This window comes from Aptenodytes forsteri, unplaced genomic scaffold (assembly GCF_000699145.1).
Source record: "Aptenodytes forsteri isolate BGI_AS27 unplaced genomic scaffold, ASM69914v1 Scaffold257, whole genome shotgun sequence".
NCBI lineage: Eukaryota > Metazoa > Chordata > Aves > Sphenisciformes > Spheniscidae > Aptenodytes > Aptenodytes forsteri.
In genome coordinates this window covers 6552600-6572662 of record NW_008795194.1, presented here as the reverse complement: position 1 = coordinate 6572662, position 20063 = coordinate 6552600, and the positions used below count along the sequence as shown (strand labels likewise).

The 20063-nt window shown below is 36.3% G+C and overlaps 1 protein-coding gene across 2 annotated transcripts in view; it reads left to right on the top strand.

Annotated features, from left to right (window-relative positions):
* Positions 1-2522: 2522 nt before the first annotated feature.
* CUL2 (cullin 2) overlaps positions 2523-20063 on the top strand; it is a 51959-nt gene continuing 34418 nt past the window's right edge. The window contains exons 1-4 of one of the 2 annotated variants that reach the window (XM_019471890.1): positions 2523-2658; positions 8832-8934; positions 10855-10949; positions 18429-18534. In XM_019471890.1, the coding sequence (XP_019327435.1) occupies positions 2540-2658; positions 8832-8934; positions 10855-10949; positions 18429-18534 (423 nt within the window). In that variant the 5' untranslated portion in view covers positions 2523-2539. The remainder of the gene's footprint in view (positions 2659-8831; positions 8935-10854; positions 10950-18428; positions 18535-20063) is intronic. The other variant, XM_009278631.2, reaches the window with a different exon arrangement.

Sequence of the window (20063 nt, the reverse complement as noted above, 5' to 3'; positions counted from 1 at the left end):
TTATTTGTGTGAATATATTAAGTATGACAGCGGTATGTTTTAAAGAATGAGGCAATGGAAGCAACATACTTTCATTATCCTCTGGTGTGTAAAAGTTTCAACAATATCTGCTTACCTTAGGGCTTGTCAAACAGGTATGGTTTCCCACCCCTTGAATAGTATAAACCCTACGGTAGATGCTCTGCCATAATTTTTACTATGGAGGTTACTTGCACGCGTACAAGACTTTTAATACTCTAAGCTGGTGAGCTTGCGCACTGCAGACACTGAAGCACAGCAAACCCCCAAAACTCCAGCGTCTTACAGAAAAAGTTATACTGCATTTGTTAGCATGTCTCTAAAACAAGTTTAAAGTCCTATTGACATGAAAGTTGTAAGAGAATGCCAAATAACAGTCAGCTCTGTCTTAAACTATTTAACCCCAGAATACCTTTATGAGTATATGGATGCACAGTGCTTCACATATTATTAGGTTTTGGTGATACTAAACATAGCGTTACTGCTTCTGTGATGTATTGTGGGGATGACTTTTTCTTCGCCCTTCCTTCCTCCCTTCAGTTTTGCTTGTCTGTGAGGGAGTGGTTCTTTTACCTTGGAGGTACCAAGTGTGTTTCAAAGAGAGCAACCTATAACATAACACTCAACTATAGCTTCATTACCACAAGAATTTCTTAGGATTCTTAAAATTTTTGTGGACCATGATTATTTTTTCTTGGGGTTGGATGAGAATACTCTTGTGTTTTCCAGAAGAAGAATATTAGAGCTTTTAGAAGACTACTGCTTCCCCCCCGCCTCCTGGAAGTGAGCTCTACTGTTGTTTACTTCTACTGAGGTTCATGTTTCTTTGAAACATACATCAGTTTGTGTTTTTCATCTTACTTTCTTTGATGGACATCTACTTGTTTTGTCAGTTCTCACTGATTTTCTGTATAGTAAGCTGCTACTGACATACATGGATTGAAGATTTCTTTTTTATTTCCAAAAGTGGTAATAGCCATGTTGCAAACATAGCAACTTAAATGTTTCTACTGAACTGAAAGTATTTATGCACCACTTACTGAGCTTTAGTTCTTCTTAAAAAAAAATTCCTGTTCATAAAACCTAGGATAATACCACTTCCTCGATATTAGTTGCTACTCAGTTTCTTTATGAAATCGAAGCAAATGTGGGTTGGGTAATACACTGATTACATTTTAAACAGAAGCTGTTGTGTTGCAGGTAGAGGAGAACAACCCTCTGTGGTTCCTGAATTCAAAGCAGTTAAGGAGCTTGGTTAGTTAGTCAGGGTGGCATTTTGTGTGCGTACAGTGTGAAAGTTGCATCTGTGTGGTTTCTTTTTTTTTTTTTCCTCTTAAACTGAGAAGCTATATATCCTGCAGTTTGCAAGAACTAATCTGCCTGACAAAAATTAAGAGCCAGTAGCGGTTAAGGTAGTGAGCTGGTTGCTAAGTAGTTTTTTAGCATAGCATTTGATTCTTTCCCTTACAGAGGTGTGCCTCGTGTGCTAAAAGTCTGTTTGTCACTAGCTTTCTTTTTTCCCTTCTGACCTTGAAAATTTGGGAAGACAAGTTAAGAGTCACTTGCCAATCTATTTAAAATGGAAATAGAAGTATTCTTTCCACTTTTTGTTTAGTCTTACAATGTCGTGTTTCTGAGCAGGAATTAGACTGGCTTTGTGCATGGAATGTCACACGTCAGGTCCTTTCTAGATTAGGTGCATAGGACAGAGACAAATAGAAACAAAGAAGAGGCCTTCACAGTTGTGTCTCTTGGGACCTCTTTTTTAAAATTACCTTACTTTTTTCCTAGTTTTATTTCAGTAATTTAATGTTTTTCTTTCAATAAATCTCTTCCAGTATTTTTGATACAAAATTACTAACGCATCTTCTGTATTTTCAAGCCATGTCTTATTTGAAAGAATTCACTATTTGTCCTGCTGCACAGTGCAATAAGCTGCACAAGCTCTGCATAATGCTCTGTATTTAGATGTGTTTTCTTTTTGTTATCCTGATCAAAGCTTTTGGGTTTTGTGGCTTTTTAAATATAACACCAAAAATGTCTTATGAAAGCTTGAGGTGAGCATAGGCTACAAACTGACAGTAGTAATTTCAAATACTCTGGTAATACGTTCAGTGTGCTCCTGCCCCAAATTCTCTCAGATACAGCTGAAATGGTCTTTGCGTAAAAGTGAACAAACCAAAATTTGCAGGAAAGTTGTTTTCTTCGTATGGCACTGTTACATGGGCAGCTTGGTAAGGTGATAAACTTCACGAGGCACGATGTTAGATAAATTGGTGTTATGTTATAGGCTATTCGTGTAACATTGATGTTTCATAACGTTAAAAATAAGGGCTTGTGAGCTTGATTTTGGAGGGTGGGGAAGCAGGGGTGGGTGTTCTTTGTGTTGCTGTATCATGGTGGTGCAACAGTGTACAAAGTTTAAATTGAAAAATTCAAAGGAGATGTATTTTTTTTTAATGATTGTGCAATGTTGTCTGACATGTTTAATTCTTCTACAGATTAACACTAAAGCCCCACAATGTCCTTGAAACCACGAGTAGTTGACTTTGATGAAACATGGAACAAACTTCTAACAACAATTAAAGCTGTTGTTATGTTGGATTATGTTGAAAGAGCAACGTGGAATGATCGCTTCTCGTATCCTTTAAGTGAAAATCTGACTTAATGTGTTTGTATGATGTGTTTAGCATGGGGTAGGCCTGTGTTATATAACAATTTCAGTGTCTGGATCAGAAGCCTGTTGTAAGGTTGTATCTGTTATTAAGCCTGTGGGTCAGTGGATATGTTGAAAGGGATGGGAAATTCTGCTGATTCTATTCTATAGATTCTAAATCATAGAAATTCTGATTTTCTACATGAAAATCACCACGTTAATAAAAAGTAAACCGGTCTGAGTTTTACAGCTTATGCTATAGCTGTTAACGAAAGTACATGCATTGAATTTGCCCTATTCTGATAATGCATTTTTCTTGTATGCTTAAGTGTGTGTGTAGCAGGGGAAACACCTAAGACAGAGAATGCACATCTTTAAATTTGGGGGTGTGGGGGGCGGTGAGGTTGTTCTGTTTAAAGATGTTTCCCTCTTCTTTGCACTTCTAAGTGTACTGATGACGACCATATTAGACATTTCTATGGCAAGGGTTTATAAAAAAGCCTTCTTCCTTTCCCTCCGCTGTTATTGCCTCTCTATTCCTGACAGTTGAGCTATGTTTAAAAATAATTACTCTTTCTAGCTGTGATCATATGGTCTTGCTGTTCAAGTCACAGCTGTACATATATTGTTGCAGTGAAAGGTTTGCATTTTACATGTAAAATGTAATCTTTTTACAAGATTGAAGTTTCAGTGAACAACTTCTTTTAAAAGAAGTGTAGCTATTCTAACCGGTTATACTGTGCCCTTTGTCTATGCATTCATTACCCGTTACAGTGTGGTGAATAATTAGAGAATTTTAGGAGGCTTTGCAGCTGTTCTGCAGCAGTTTGACTGAGTTTGATTTAATTATAGGGGGGGAAGAATGGTTTAGAAGAATTAACAAATCAATAAATAAGTCTGGGTGAAAAAAGAAGCTCCTGAGAAGATTCTTATACATAGATTTTTACAACATAAGCTTATTCTGTGTGCAGGAGCTAGACTCTGAAGTCTCTTCTCTTTCTGAATGTGTTACCATTTCTCAGAATTGCTTTCCCATGTGCCTGTGTTTTAAGTGTGTGCATGTCTATAAATACATAAAAGAAAAGTTTAGTTGCTCATAGTCCTTGTGGAGCCTTGTTCTATGGTGCAATAATCTTTAAGGAGCTCTTTCATTTTAAAACTTTGTAATTAATTTCTGGGGCCATGACTCTTCACCTTGTATTGGAGTCAAGGTCAGATGACTCCAAAATTTACAGACTTCTTGAATTAATTAGTTGTGTACTTACATGCCGACAAATTGTGCTGTAGTCGTTCTTTCTAAGCAGTCTTTAAGAACTGCATATTTCAGTCTTTAACAGGTGGTTAACTTCTGTAGCTTAAAACTCTAAACATTTAAACAAGGGCACCTAAAATAGGTTTAAATCTAAAATAATAATTGAATGAGATGTTGGATTGATTCCTCTTGTCACACTGTATCACTGAGAACTTCTTATGTGGAGGCCTTGTACACAAGTCTGCTGTTGATCCTCCTTTGGGATTTACTCCAGTTGATTGAACATCAGAAAGTGAACGCTTATGAATAGCAGACTCAGGAAGCAGTCTTGGAAGAATCATTCTTAAGACCTTACTTACTCTCATCTCTTAATTATTGGAAAGTGGCACTATTCGTGCCTAATTTGGCACAGGCAAGAGCCTTTTGGCTTATTCTCTATGGCTGAATGGCCTGAGGCGCTTGTGTGACTTGTAACTTCCAGCTTAAATGTTGATTGTTTAGTACTTCTGCTACCTTTAACCAAACTGTATGTTTTAACACAAACTGCTCACTGAGTATTCAACAACTTGGTGAAACTGGTAGTTCTATACAGCTGGTGTGAAAGCTTTCTCCAGCTTTTAAATATATAAAGAAAACTAAAGTATTAATGATATATTTTAGGAAGATGTGTCATTTAAAAAATACATCATCTTGTTCTTTGTTAGCTTTTTCTTCTCTGTTAAATTCAATTTAATTGGAGTAATGTGCTTCTAAGCATCTACAGGGGATTTAAAGGAAATGTCATATTAACTATTTTGCTGCTTAATAAGCACAATAAAAAGGTGACAAATGATTTGAATTACATCTTAATGAAATTCATACAGGTTATTTTACTGACTATAGTACCGCTTGATCTTTGTAGTTTATAGTCGAAACAATGATGTGGAAACAGAGGATAAGATACAGCAAAGAATCATGATTTCAGTCTGCAGCAGTGTATTCTAAGAAGTGTTTGCTTTCTCCTGTGCTGCTTGAGACAGCTGAGATCAAATGGTGTCTGCAAACTAATAGTATTTTAGGGGTGAAAGTCCTGTACTTTGCATATTCCACTTCTAGAACTAATTTTTACCTCACTACTTCCCCAGAACTTGTTTGTCTTGAATATTATGTTTTCTTTGTAACTCTGATGGTAATTTTATTGTTAAACATAGCTTATCTTTAAATATAGCTTATCTCAAACTTGAAATGCTAGAATGGCAATGGGCTGGGAACCACAACTGTGTAAGAGTTAAAATCTTATGGAAAAGATCACTTGAAAGACCGTATGTCACTTTATTTAAACTGTGAGTCATCTTGAGCCACCTTTGACCTTCAGATTTCCTTTCAGGTTCTCTGCAGAAAGAAATGTTTCTGGAGTCGTTTCATTGTCTAGTAAATGAGTGACAGTTATGTCTTTCTATTTGAGATATTATTTACAATAATCTGGTTATTATGAATGCTTTGTATAACTTTTAAGACTTTGCTTCTAACTGTTCAGAAGGCTAGGGAGTGCTCTTTAAGTTAAGAGGCTGATCAAGCTTGATTAGAGAGTGATAGTTCATCTATACTTTGATAACTACCTTTTAGCAGTAGAACTATTTTGAACGGGTAGAACACCAGGATCTTCCTGTTGTTGTCTTGGGTTTTCCACCAACCAAGTAAATAGGGTGAACAGTACCCAGGGAGGAAGGTAGCCGTACTGCAAACAGAATTATTTTAAAAGTATGCAACACGGCCACCTGCTTTTTTCAGTTTTTCTGCATGTTTGTTCTCCCTCCTCTAATCCCCCATTTTACAAGGATCCTATGATGAACCAGAAACTTGTAAACATGTATCTTTAACATAAGAACCAACCCTAAGAGCAGGAAGAGTTGGTAAAGTTCATATGATCATGATTCTTTTTGACTGTGATTCCTCAAGTGCTGTATGAATATTGATTCTGTTACAGAGGAAGACCAACAATCACAGAAATTTTCCAAAAGCGCTGCTTTGGTCTTCTGGAGAAGATCTGTTCAAAACCTTCTGCTAATATATGGTCTTAACTAGATGCTTTTTTAAGCCTGACGGTAATATTTGTGAGCTTTCGTGGCCCTTGGATACAGTATTTTCTTGTTGATGGTAATTTTTTTTTTTTTCCTTAGTTTGGAATTGCTTCAGTTTCCCATTGCTGGGTAATGCCCCTCAAATAGCAACTACTGGAGCACTTAAATCGCACAAGGCTTTTGATGTTCTTGTTCTCAGCACAGAGTGAAAGCCCCTAAGCAGCAGTTTGGCTTCAGCTTCCTTTGACCTTTCTCACCCTGCAAAACTATGTGCTGAACTGGAAGGACAGATGGCTTTCACCATTAAAGATAAATTATTGAACAGTAAAGGCTTTTTCCTGATCTTCCAAGGGACAGCAGCACAGAAAAAAATTTGCTTTAAGTTTATGGAGTAAAATGCCAGTGATGATTAATGATTCATCTCCCCTCAAAGATTTTTTGTTGTTGTTGCTGGTTTTTTTGTTAAGAGATTCACAACATTTTGAACACGACACTTAAATTTGGATTCTGGACTGAAAGATATAGTTACATGAATAAACTAGTACAAACTGAGCAAGAATGTGAACTTCCCGTAGCAAAGCTACTCTGTAATATGTTTTTGAGACTCATGGTAGCTCTTTTTTGTAGAAATCCAGAGAAACTTAGTATGCAGCAAGTAGAATTTGGTGTTGATTTTTATAATTTGGTTGATACAGGAAGACGTGTGAGGTGCCTGTGGAAGTGCTTCTGTGATTAAGTTGGTAGTTTAATTTCAGCAGGTATGCAAACTTGAGTGTCATATGTCAAGGAAGAATACTAGATTCAGCTTTCTTCATTTGCAAGAAAATTTGTCTGTTCTCTAGAATAAGGAAAGGCATGTTTGGAAGATGTGCATTTTCATGAAGGAGTACAGATGCTATTTTCGTTCTTAAATAGGTTTATTACAACTAAGAAACTTGTTTACAACAGTCAGGTCGTCTGGACTCCTAACACAGGAGTCCTCTGGGGCACAGAGGCTAGATAAATTCAGAGATATTTGTTTGCTGCTTTTGTCAGATAAGTTGCCGTTATTATTTTTTTGTGCCGTTGTGGTGAAGATTGCCTGCTTCTGCTAGCTTTGAAGTAAATAGTTCTTGCAGCAGAGATCCGTAACAGTTTTGGTGATTCAGATAGTGTAGTTGTGGATCTAAAGAGAAAAGTCATGTCCCCTTTACTTGCGAGTAGATTACAAAGATTTCTAATTCTGGATTTTACTTTCTCAGAAATATCTTATTTGCATAGTGAAGAGGCTTGCGAACTGAATGATATTGAGGATGCGTTTGACTACGGACCATCCTTAAACTGACAAAATTTGTTTGGGGCGGGGGAGGAATGTTAAAAAAAAAAAACCCAATTGTTCTTTACAATCTGTTTAAGAAAACCTTTCATTCTTGACTACTAATTTAATGGTTTTGATATTTTACTGGTCATAATTTTGTAAGTTGGTGTAATGTAATGCTAGCTACTGTTACAAAGCAGTGAGTGTTGCCTGTTTTGTTTGTTGGGGTTTCCATTTAATGCTTCTTACCATTCCAAGGAGAATTCTGATAAAGATTATTTATGTGGATGAAATAACTGTGCTCCAGATTAGACTCTGATTAGGCTCTCTGAGATTCCAGTTGCCAAATAAAGGCTTTTTCCATTTAGTTGTCCTACATCAGTATCTTCTCTGTTTTGAGTAGTACTTCTATATAAAAACTGAAACACGCTTTTGGGAAAAACTGTGTGATGAAAGCTTGAGGCTGTTCTGTAGACTAAGCGGGTGACTTGTCAACTGCCCTTATGTCTTCTACCTCCTTTTACACAGGAATGTGCTTTTTTAAGGTAGAAGAAAGCTGATCTTTTGTCTTCTCTTAATTAAAGAGCTTACCTTAAAAAGTAATCTATAGTAAATCATTGTATCTAGCATGGCTGGTTTTATAAAATGCCTAGAGTTAGTGGATAAGCATGACGGTTTTACATAATTTCTGCAGAACTAGTTATTTCCCACAGTTGTTCACCTGAAGCTTGACTTAATCCTTGCTTGACTTTTCTGAAAGCAAAGTTCTTACTTTGTCCGGAAAAGAATTTATAATTATCAAGTGACTTTTTTTAAACTTGATAGAAACCTTACAAACCAAAGGTATTAGCTCTGCAAGCTACTTCAGGGACAAAACCACCTTAAGGGGTTTAACTTGCTCACTTGCTTGCTCACTTTGCTGCTGCCCATTTAAGTGAGCAAGTATAACTGTTTTGTGTGGCTGGGATCTAAACAGGGTTACTGAAATGATAATAATGGTTAAAAATAAAACAAAGTTTTTGCATCCACACCACCATTGTGATGACTTAATTTCCAGTGTCCCACAAAATTGTTTTACCTGTGGAGTTGGGGGAAATATGCAAGGGCAGTAAATTGTTTTGGACTTGGGGGAGGAAAACTTGGAAGTTGGCTTCACTTCATGTTTGCTCTGCTCCATACTTGGCTGATCATATTCTTAACCTAGTTAGTGCTTCTTTCCATTATCCAAAAAGAGTCTCAATTTCACTTTGCAGATACAGGAGAATTTTGGATGAAACTTCACTTTGAGATAATCATATATTATTCATATATGGCAAATAAGTGGTAGAAGCCATGTCAACGTGGGGCTACCAGAAGTTCCAGGATCTTAGCTCTAACATTCTCTTGCCTTCCACTACTTGAAATTTATTATTGACGCTGAAAACTTAGATTCTTCACAAAAAAGATCTAAAACGTGTGTGTGTGAGGAAAAAAAGGTTCTGTAAATCTTAAATTTTGTTGATAAGTTTTCACACTTTAAGCAGATACAAACCTTGATTCTGAGCCCAGAGACATTTATGCTTTGTGTGTGGCCTATCCTGAACCTCTTGGAGAGAGACTTTATACTGAGACTAAAATTTTTTTGGAAAATCATGTACGCCATTTGCACAAGGTAACCTATACAGTTACTGATGTACATGTAGGTATTGTTTGCCCTTTTTTCACTTTAGGGAGGGGTTTTGTTTGTTTTGTATGTATGAAGGTATGCAGATTTTATGAGACTAAATCACAGATGACAGAGTTCCAGAGACAGAATATATATATCTACATATCTGATATATGCAACGCATGTATCGCACAACACTGTGTAGACAGATATATAGATATCTATGTGCAACGCAAAAGAAGGAACTTTCTTTTTTAAGCCAACAATTATGGTTTATATAAAATATTCATTGTTGTCTTGAAAAGTAAGTTCTTTCTTTTCTGTTGAATGCTTATAATCAAACAAGTTACAGAAATGTCTTCATTTTCCAAATGCGCTATATTTTGTCATTAGCCTTCTGTTACAGTGTAAAAGTGTCTACTCTAGCATCTTGGAAACTGATTGTATATACTCTACTCAAGAAAACTTCTGAAATATATGGGAAATAAAATAACAAAAATGCTTGGGAGGGGAGGAAGTAATGACAAATTATTTATTATGACAGATAACAATACTTGAATACCCATATAGCTGTGAATTAACTTCTGTCTCATCAGCTAAGACACCTAATTTCAACAGAATCATGATTCATCATGTTGAATATATAGGATGGGTGAACAGTGTCTCCTTGTATTTCAGTAAAAAGAGAAGTAGATTTAAATAAGATGTCCACCTGTCTTTGGTGTCTGTGTAGGGAATGAAGAATTGCAAATTCTGGATAGTACTGCTAAACGGCTTGATGCTATTTTCTGAGCTTAGGTACCTGTGTATTTGACAAGATAGGCTGGGTATCTTAATGGGTAGTTCCACTGGTTGCAGAGAGGATACCTCTGATGCTTTGGTAGACTAAATCAGTTTGCTAAACTGGCAGACAACTCAGCCAAAAAGTTGTTCTTCATTTATTTAGTGAGCTGAATGAGCTCACTTAGGCTAATCAGGCAGGTGCCAGCACAGTAGAAGCTGTGGGAAGTAGCGGAAAGCATACATCCGTTTTTTAAATTGGCTATCCACTATTTGTCTTGGAAATAATGTTGGAAAACCTTCGCAAAATTCACACTGCAGAGGAAAGCACTCTCGATTCTGTTTTGTCTACTAGCTTTCCTCTTTTATATTATTTTTGCATAGGCTTCCTTGCTGCTTGAGCCAGAGTTTAAAATTACATACCCTAGAGAGAATTAAGTTGAATTCCTAGGATCTCATCCTCCTTCACAAATCATACTAATTTGTTTAAATTGTTGAACTTATTCCTTTGAAATATGCATATGTTTTGAGAAGTTCAGCAGCAACTTCTTGGATGATGATTTGCTTAAATTCCAAAAGATTTGGACCTAGATTTACAGAACTTAAGACATGTTTAAGTTTGCACATATCTGTGCTTTGTTAAACTTGTTTTATTCTAGGATTCTTGGTAAGTATAAGGGCTTGTCTAACCAGTAAGGCATACTGATTTTAAGCAGTTATAGTTAGGCAACTCCTCCAGTGTGCATGTGGCTGCATGAATTTAAAATTGATTTGTGTCAGTGAGGAAATAGTTAAGCGAGTTATCCCACCAGTATGATGTGAGAATATGAACTATGCTTATTCGAGCAAGTACTTCTGTAAAGACGAATAGAAAATAACACATTATAAAGACTGTTCTTTTTAAATGCAAAATAAAACAACTTCAGGTGTTGGAGCTGGCTTACCAAAACTTCGTAATATGAAGATTTGTTAGTTTTCTGGTCATTGCAACAATGCTATTTTTAGACCAGCTAAAGCTTAGGTGTGGTCTTAATTTTGAAGCTGTGATTGTTACTCCAAAATGATAATCTTGTTATAACTTTCTATGTATGTATGCTATGTTTATACTAATTTTAGCGGGGGGTGTGTGTGTGTGTCTTCCTTCAGAGAGTTCTGGAAGCTGAAGAACAAGTACTGGTTATGTATCACAGATACTGGGAAGAGTATAGCAAAGGGGCAGACTATATGGACTGTTTATACAGGTAAGCTTTGCAAATGAGTTGTTAAAGTTTTGAAATTATTACAATGATCTGCAGCTTAAGTCTAAGAATGTTGCTTAAAGAGAGCAATAGCTGAATATGCCCCACGTCAGTTTTGGAGAGAATACAGTTATGGTAGCAGAACATGAGAAAAAAGGAATAATGCTCCAACAGTTTTCTCTGTGCACTGCTCCTTACCACTGAAGTAATTATCTAAGATGATTCCTACTATTCTTTCATTACTAATATATTCTACCCCTGTTTCTGATGTTGCAGTGCCAAATACGTTGGTGCTAATCAACCCTGCAGTGAAGTAGCTCATAATCCTAGGTGTTCCTCTACAAGGATGGCATTGTACTAAAGTGTCCAGTTGAAGCAGCATGGTTTGTTTCAAAGCTTAGCCATGTACCTTGGCAAAAACACAGCTCTCTCTTCTAGAAGAACTTTTCAGACAAGGCTATGTGCTCTTTGGGTCCTTTCTTTTCAGGTGAATGTTTGAACTGCAGGGATTGGAGAGGGAGTGAAAATTTCTCCTTGTTTCTTTTCTGAGAACTTCAGAAACTAATAGACTGTATACAGGCAATCGATTTTACAGTTTTTTTCAGTAGATTTACAAATAAAACCACAACTAACCCCTGTTATTTTTGTACTTCTACTGTTTCCTGAATTGCAAGTGTGTTGCGTTGCTACTAGTCACAGCTTAAGCATATAAAACTCACCCATTCATGAGCTGCCAGAATTATAACTATATTGAGATGGCTTTGGATTTACTAGGATTTGGGTTTTAATTCCACTCTGACTGTAGGTTGAACATTCTAGTGTCCATTATGCATGTGATACCCAGCAGGTAAATATGAGGCATGCTTAATATTGTACTTATTTGATGGTATGATGTGAGGATTTACAAAGGATTCCAAGACCTTTACTATTACATTAGGAGATGTGTGTATGATCTTGTAGAATCTATTACATTTATCGCTAGCAGACTGAGAGCAAATGTAACGGAGTCCATCCTGGGCTTGCAAACTTTAGTTCCATAACGTGTCACTGACTTAACCGGAGAGTTGATATAAGGGGAAAAAAAAATGCCATTTAATGTGTATGAAGCTCACTGATTCTGCTTTGTGTAACAGTTTTTCTGAGCACTTGAGTGCTTCTGGTCCTAAACCAACAAATTAAAATACTTCTCCAGCAGTGTGAACCTGATTTTTTTGTTTTACACAAGCTAGGGCATTTTTTTCCAGACAGTTATGCACACGAATGAACCTGTACATATATATAAGCTCAGTAGAGTGGTATTCATATATCAGTGAAGCCAAGTTCTTAAACTCTGAAGTTACTTATTTCGTGCCAGCTCTGCCCATTCTAACTCTTCTTCCTGCTTTGCATATGGTGTTTTGGTCCAGAAAATGTACTTTTTAGGTGTTCTGTTGGAAATAATTTTACCTCAAAGTTACATCTTTCTTTGTGTCGAAATTCTGAGTTTTGTCATATACTATCTTTTTTAAAAGTCTCTAAAGGGTATGACTTTGTGAAAGTATGATTTTTCTCTTCAATAATAAAAAAGGTACATTGTAATGGGAACTAAAAGACCCTCTCACATGAAGGCAAGAAATAATTCAGTGCTTGATTAGTAGAGTCATAATGACTTTCATGCATTGGAAACACTTCATTAAGTATTATGTCACTTTTTTGTTTCTTGAGAGAATGTTTTGGCTGAAAGTACTTCTGAAGACCATAAGAAGATACTCTGTTTTTTATAAAGCAGTTGGAGTTCTTTTCTTACTTGCATGCCTGCTCTCAAAAAAGTACCATAAATTAGTCGACACTGTTGTATCCCAGAATCTAATTTGTATAATTCTTCAGCAGTGAAAACCGATTACTCTTTACAGCTAGTAATCTTAATGTTAGTTTTAAATAGGTTCCTTTAAAATTTAAATAGGCTCGCATCTCTGCTTCTTAAATGTTCTACCCTGATAGGTAATATTTGAAATACTACTACTATGTGAGACACTTCACTTTTGAGCAAAATTTATAAAATGTGAGACCAATCATGTGACTGGCAATGCAGTCAAAATGTTTTCTTTCTTTGGTGTTGGTTTTGGTTTGCTTTTTTTACCCAACCCTCTGGGTATGTTTTGCTCGGAAAACAAATTTGGGTTCAGTTTGAAAACTAAAATCCCATACATGCTTGGCTAAATCAAGATGATAAAACTGATGGAACAAGGAACTCTTGCTGTTAAATAAACTTCTTCAGTTGTTGTTTTTGTTAGTTCTGATGATAAACATAATAGATAAGCCCCAATGTCCAGCATTATTTTTATCAGTGTCCTGGTGCTGTAACTGTTTTCATAGGTAATCGTATTTGTAAAAAATCTGTTTTGTGTACCTTTATTTACAGTAACTGGAGGGTTTTCTTATCCAGCAAATTGAAATTAATTTAAATGATTTAAAAAAAAAAAAAAACAGCTGAAGTTTTAAAATCTACTCATAATAAAATCCTGAAAAGTACACACAGAGTACAGCTTTTGCTTTGTTCCGTTTTGTCTTTTTTTTTAAACACTTGTAATAATACTAGTATATTAATGTATAGTAATTTTTAGTTCTTTAGGCTAATCTTAGTTCTCTTTCTTTTCGTACTTTTATGTGAGACATCTTCCTTCCCTTTCAGGGAAGGGAAAACTAAAACTTAAACTTCAGCCAGTTTTGTCATGATAGGAGTAATTTGTATTCTGATTCTAAGCATAATATCACAGTAACCCGTAACACAATTCAAACTGATACTAGTTCCAGTCCCCTTCTCATTTTTTAAGTGTTAAGAAGCTGCTGCTCTTAATCTTGCTTACTAATTATGTAACAATAAATATGGGGAAGATTTAAACAAACAAGAAGTCCCATCAACATTTGAAGCCTAACATTAATGATATTTTTCTATTGAAACTTCTTCCACTGAAGGAACTACCTTCATTTTAGGCTATAGTATTTGGTAGCCCTGGGAGGTTTACTTCCACATCAGATACTTACTATTGGTCTCATCATTTTGATACAGCTGTTGGATTCATAAAATTTTAATATCTGCAGTGCTTTGTCATAATGAAATGGCTTTCATTTATTAGCTAATCCTCAAATTGTGGTAGATGACTTCAACCCTATTTTACAGATCTGTAAACCAGTGAATACTTCATTTGTGCTTAAGAGTGAATCAGAACAGATACTGGATTATGAAATTTTCCAGTGCTGAGCACTTGTATGTGTACACTACTAGACAGGTTAAAGCAGTCTGCTTGTATAAAGCACAGTGGTTCTGCTGCTTTTAGTATAGCTCTTGTGAAGTCACCATTGCATGTTTTCATTGAAACATTTTAAAAAGAAAAAGTAGGTGCAAACAAACCTCTGAAGGTCATCCATTTCAACCTTTTGTTCAGAGTAGGGCTAGCTTCAAAGTTAAACCAGGTTGCTTAAGGTTTTGTTGAGTCAAATTCTGAGCTTCAAGGACAGAGATTTTGCTGCCTTTATGAGCAGCCTGTTTGAGTGTTTCATTACTCTCATTCTAAAAAATTTTCCTGTGTGTCTGTTTGGAATTTGTCATGCTGCAACTTGTGTCCATTGCTTCTTGTCTTTTCTCTGTGCTCCTCTGAGAAGAGATAATCTTCATCTTATGTATGTCTCATGCTCTGCACCCTAGCTATTTCAGTGAGCTTTCTCTGTGCTCTTCCATTTGTCCAGATTTGTTGTATTTGGGTACTGAAAACTGGTTGTAATATTCCAGGTATGTCCTCACAAGTGCTGAGGGAACAATCGCCTCCCTCGACTTGCTGATACGCTCTTGCTAATGCAGCCAAGGAGGTGATTGCTTCACTGTCGGCTCCACACCACAAACTGGTAACTTAGTATCCACCTGTGAGGAACACTGTTCACAACTGGTCCCCGGGTAGATTTAGCACTGCTGACCATATGAATGCACATGGAAGTTACTGAAAACATTAATACAATTGCTAATTCCTATTATACGATAATGTACCCATTTATAACTGTCATGTGGTTGCATACACATTGTGTAGCTTGCAAAGCAATTTAATAGTGCAAGTGGTAGGTTGAAGCAAATCTTGAAAAACAACCTGAATGCTTCTGAAAACTAACTATAATTATTAGTCCTAGCTAATTAGGTTTTTTTTAATTGCCTTCTATACATCAGAAGAGTGAATGATATTGCCACATATGATCTTTATCCATTTCTCTGTCCGTGAGCACCTGTGAAAATCAGTATCAGGGTACTCTCGGTGCAAATTTCTGAAAGCAATTTCCTCGGCACTTGGTCAGGTTTATACAGTTATAGCAGAACTGTATACTGCTCTGCTAGACTCTCGTGCCATTTTGGGGATCAGTATAGCAGTCTGACTATGTGTGTAGAAAGGGGGCGGGCGGGGGACGGAAAAGAGTGGTTACTCAAAAGTTTCTTTATCTTTGGAGAGCTTTCAGAGGAGGAAAAAACCTGAATAGAGGGCATCTACCCTTTTTGCTTAAAGTATGGTACTTCTAGAAATATATATAATCATGTGTGTTGTTTTGTGGTGTCATATCATGGATGGACAAAGACTTAAAGGAGGTAAATTCTTTTGAGTTTATCGTGGAGAACATAAGAAAATAACCAGGAGCTGACCTGAGACAGGTGCGCTCTTAGGTTTATTACATTCAAGCTAAATTTCACAATGTCTATTTGCCAACACTAATATTTGTTTCTTATCCAGGAGTATATAATTCAAACTACTAAAACAAACAAAAAAAAACATTAAAAGAAAAAAATATACATCTAATCCTTCTGACAAGGCTTTGCAAAGTCTGTCCCCCCAAGGACACTGTGGGCTACTGAGGTGTGGAAACACTGCTTTGGGAATGTGGTCACTGTGTCTAGAATAGTAATAATCTGTGCTTAGAGTATTGTCCTTGGTTGATCTAAAAGTACCAAATACATGAAAGTTACCAGGTAACCTGTCCCAATAATAAGATACCCTTCTAATTGTTAAATTAATTTTTGCAGTTTATTTTTTTGCTAAATTCCTTGTAAAAGAACTTATCCTTTTATTTTGCTGAATTACCAAGTCCTTTATATCTGAAAAATTTGCCCACAAAAATATTCATGTACCAGACATTTTCCTGATATTGTTAATTTAGATGGAACACTGTCTTTCAGTATTCCACTGTAAAGTAGCTATTTGTTTTGAATGAGTCTTGTAACACTCTTCTAAATTGCAAATTTTTAAGTTCTTTCTGGAGAGGAAGCTTGGTGCGTGTGTTTTGAGGTTTGGGTACCAAAAGGTATATTGCTTTGCTAATGCCATGAAAGGAAACAAACCTCAATTTTCTCATCTTGTTTGCCATTTTCCTCATCAGACAGTAAACCATAAGCCTGCACAGGTGCACTCTCAAGTAATTGGGCCTGAGCTGTGTGATCGGGTATTTAAAATTTTCACCTGAAAGTTTTATCTCAATAGTAGCAAGAATCTGTGGGTCATTTCTGGTATTATCAATTCATGCCCAATCCTTGTCTCCACAGCAAGTTACAGATGAACCTTATGGATTGAATTCTAAAAGTAAGAAATACAGATGAAGTATTTGAAGTAGTTAGTCAAGGTGAAAAATGGTTTGTGACTTCAGTGGAGAAGTTGATTTGAGATTATACTGTTTGCACATCCTTTGCAGTTATTTGCTTGTGCTTGGTTCTGGAAGTTGATGGTAAAAGTAGGGGAAGGGGAGAGGAAATGTAGGCAATTTTGGTTTTGAGGCAGAGTGTGGTGACGCTCTTGCCACGAGTGGTTCCGCCTGCCCGCTTCTTGCCACCCACTTTTTGCTTGAATCAGGTAGGTCTTTGCAGGAGTACCTGATCTAGGTTAAACTTCTTTACTTACTTGTGGCTACATTAGTTTTAAGATGGGTCAGTTGCCCGATCTGGATTTGTTGAGAAGGCATGTACTGATGGAAGGGAGAAGGTGTGAACGAGGAGAGCATAGGGCTTTCCTTTTTAGCAAGCTTAACAGGAAAAAGCAGAATGGCAGCTGCTGCCTTTGTTCACATGGGGGGGACGGGAAATACCATCAAGGAGCATGCCTGCTTAAGGCTTGTGTTTCACCTATTCTGGATGTCCACACAAGTTTTATATGAAATGGTGGGCCTGTAGCCTTCTGCACAGACTTGCATTTACAATTTATGATGGTTTTTGATGGTGGCAGAGTGGTTTACTACTCTGTAAGGCTCTGGAGTCCGAAAGTAGGTTAGGCCACTGTATTCCAGTTTGTCACCACTGCACTATCACAAGTCTTCCTTCTTTGTACTCTATGGTGTCCTAAATTCTTTCAAGTTCACAGGTTTCCACAGTGTGTTTCTCCTTTTCTTCTTTACTTGTCATTTGCCATCCTGCCCAAGTGTTCAGACATCAGTAGTCTGGTGCAGCCTCTGAAGCCTGAATCTCTTAAAGCGCTTCAGTAATCTGGCTCTCTTCAGCGTCTGAAACTGGGCATCTCAAAACTGCGGAGAATTGGAATGGATTCCGATACAATCCAATAGTTGGATTGGAATTAAAAAAAAAAAAATTCTCAATTACTTCATATAACAGATACTATAAGTGTAGTTATGAAAGATACTAGATTTTTTTTTCTCCCCGTTATCTGTGAAAGAGAAGGAGAATGGTTCAGTTTAAAAATGTTATTGTATTTCTTTTAAGGGAATACTGAGAATTGAGGACGTTTTGTCAGGTCTTGGGCAGAAACCGTTTTCTGTTCTTTATAAAAACTATGCATACAATAGTAAATACTAAATACTAAAATAAAAAAACCACATTTATAACATTTCTTCTTTATAACTGTTAATTAAAATAATTTCTGCAAATTCTTCTCTTATCTTTACAATTTGTAATACAGCTGTTTGCTAGTTACCATGGCTTGGGTAAGGGATCATAACTGACAAAAATCAGCCCTGTAAAAATTGACACTATTTTTGTGTTTTAGTCTAAGAGAAATGCAAGGTAATAAACAGTACAGGCAGAAGAAAATACATTCTCCTTAGAAAAATCTTCCTGAGTATCAGATATTTTTATCGTTAAAAATAAATAAATTATCATCACTCTAATACCAGTCAACTGCTCAGAATTTAGCAGTTATTTTGCATATACATGTATGAATAATATGGCAGTGTATGTTGAAAGGTTGGATTCTTACACAAGTATATTACACACCAAGAAAATGCTGGCAGTGACATATCAGGCTACTGTTTCATATGTCAATTAATAACACTGTACTGTTTTAACATGATGTAAGATCTTTTAGATTGAAGTAATTTGTATTTTAAGAATTTCCTACAGATAGCAATGGCATTGGTTAAAAGAGGTTATCTTTTGTGAAGTGGAAGACATTCCACAATCCCAAATTTATTTAAAAAAAAAAACCTTAACTTTTGCCTGTTTTGATTAGAATATCTTTATTTCTATAGGTACCTCAACACACAGTTTATTAAGAAGAACAAATTGACTGAAGCTGATCTTCAGTATGGTTATGGAGGGGTGGATATGAATGAACCATTGATGGAAATAGGAGAGGTAGGTATCTCTGGGAGTGGATATAAAATATATTCAGAAGCGCTACAAGTTCAGCTTTGTCCTTGTAAATTTTGACTTTTCTGTGTTATAGGATCTGAATAGTTAAATACGGTAGAAGATATAAGTACTGAACCCTTTGTAGAATGAGATTACAGTTTTGATGGAGAAAAATACAGTGACCTAGGGAAAAAAATAAGCAAATATGAAAAGTATTGAAGAACTTCAGTTTAAAATGTGATAATAGATACCACTTTGCTTTATTAAGTGACACTACTATCTAGAAAATATTTTGAAGAAGCAGTACTTTTGTTTTTTGAACCCTTGAAGTACTACTTTTAGGCTTCTATTTCTTGATGTCACAAAGTGTAACAGCTTTTTTTGAGATTAGTCTTCTGTGATACTGTACGTCTTATTTTCTAATGCAAGCTGTTTTGTGCTTCTATCGTAGCAACTTGGAGATTTTGGTAAAAAGTGGACATTCTGTGCACAAAAGTATCATGTAGGGAGGGCTTATCTTTTAAATAAAAGTAATTTGGGGCAAACACAAGGCTGTTAACACAGTTACTAATGTAAATTGGAGAGGCTGAGACTAATTTTTAAATACCTATAAAATGAAAAAAAATTGTCAGCAGTAGGACTATTTTCTGAGATACCACTCTGTGCACTTCAGCTACGCAGAAGTGAAGTATACATCGTTTCTGTCGCTTCATGGCTATTGTGACCATGAAATACAAGAAAGTAAAAGACAATTTTACAGTTAAAAAAAAAAAAAATCTCTCAAATTTTTCAAAACAGTGTGTTTCAGTATGTCTTTAAGAAGATTTGGAAATGCCTCTTCAGTCTGAATCAGAACAAAAACACAATCCTGAATGCAGTGGAATAGAAACTTTTCATTTGAATGCTTGTCTGTCTGTCTGCTTTGTGTCCGTATGTATACACATTGCTAGCTGGAGAATTCATTTTATTCTGTCATCATCTGTAGTGGTGTATTGTTTTTTCCTTTCCTCTCTATATTTGCCTTTTTCTCTAAAAGGGAAGCAAACAGTTCTTCTCTTTTGGTTTGGAAAGCTAGAGAAAATGTGTTGGGTTTTTTTTTTCCTTAATGTCAGAACTTGACCTGTCAGCGGTTACTGTTCTAGCTCTTGGATATCATTGTTTTAAGTAGGTCTCTGCTGCCTTTAGTTAAGAGTAAGGAGAGATTGTGATGCAGGAGGAAGCATCTTCTGTGCTTCTGACCCAGCTACCCAGCTGATGAAGACAGCACTGCCAGTTGAAACTGCTGATCCTCTGACAGGTTGGCAGTGGGCTGAAAAAAAACCAGAAACATGATATGCTTTAAGTCAAGGCAATTCAGGAAAGGAAATTCTTCTCTTCTGCTGTGCTGTCTGCAAGCCTTGCTAATCGGTGGCATCTGTAAAGGCTTATCAGAGCTTGGAAGTGCATATTGCTGCACTGTTTGTGGTGTCTTCAAAATGGCGTAAACATTATGCCTTATTTCCTCAGACTGAGATTTAGCTGAGTATGTTCCC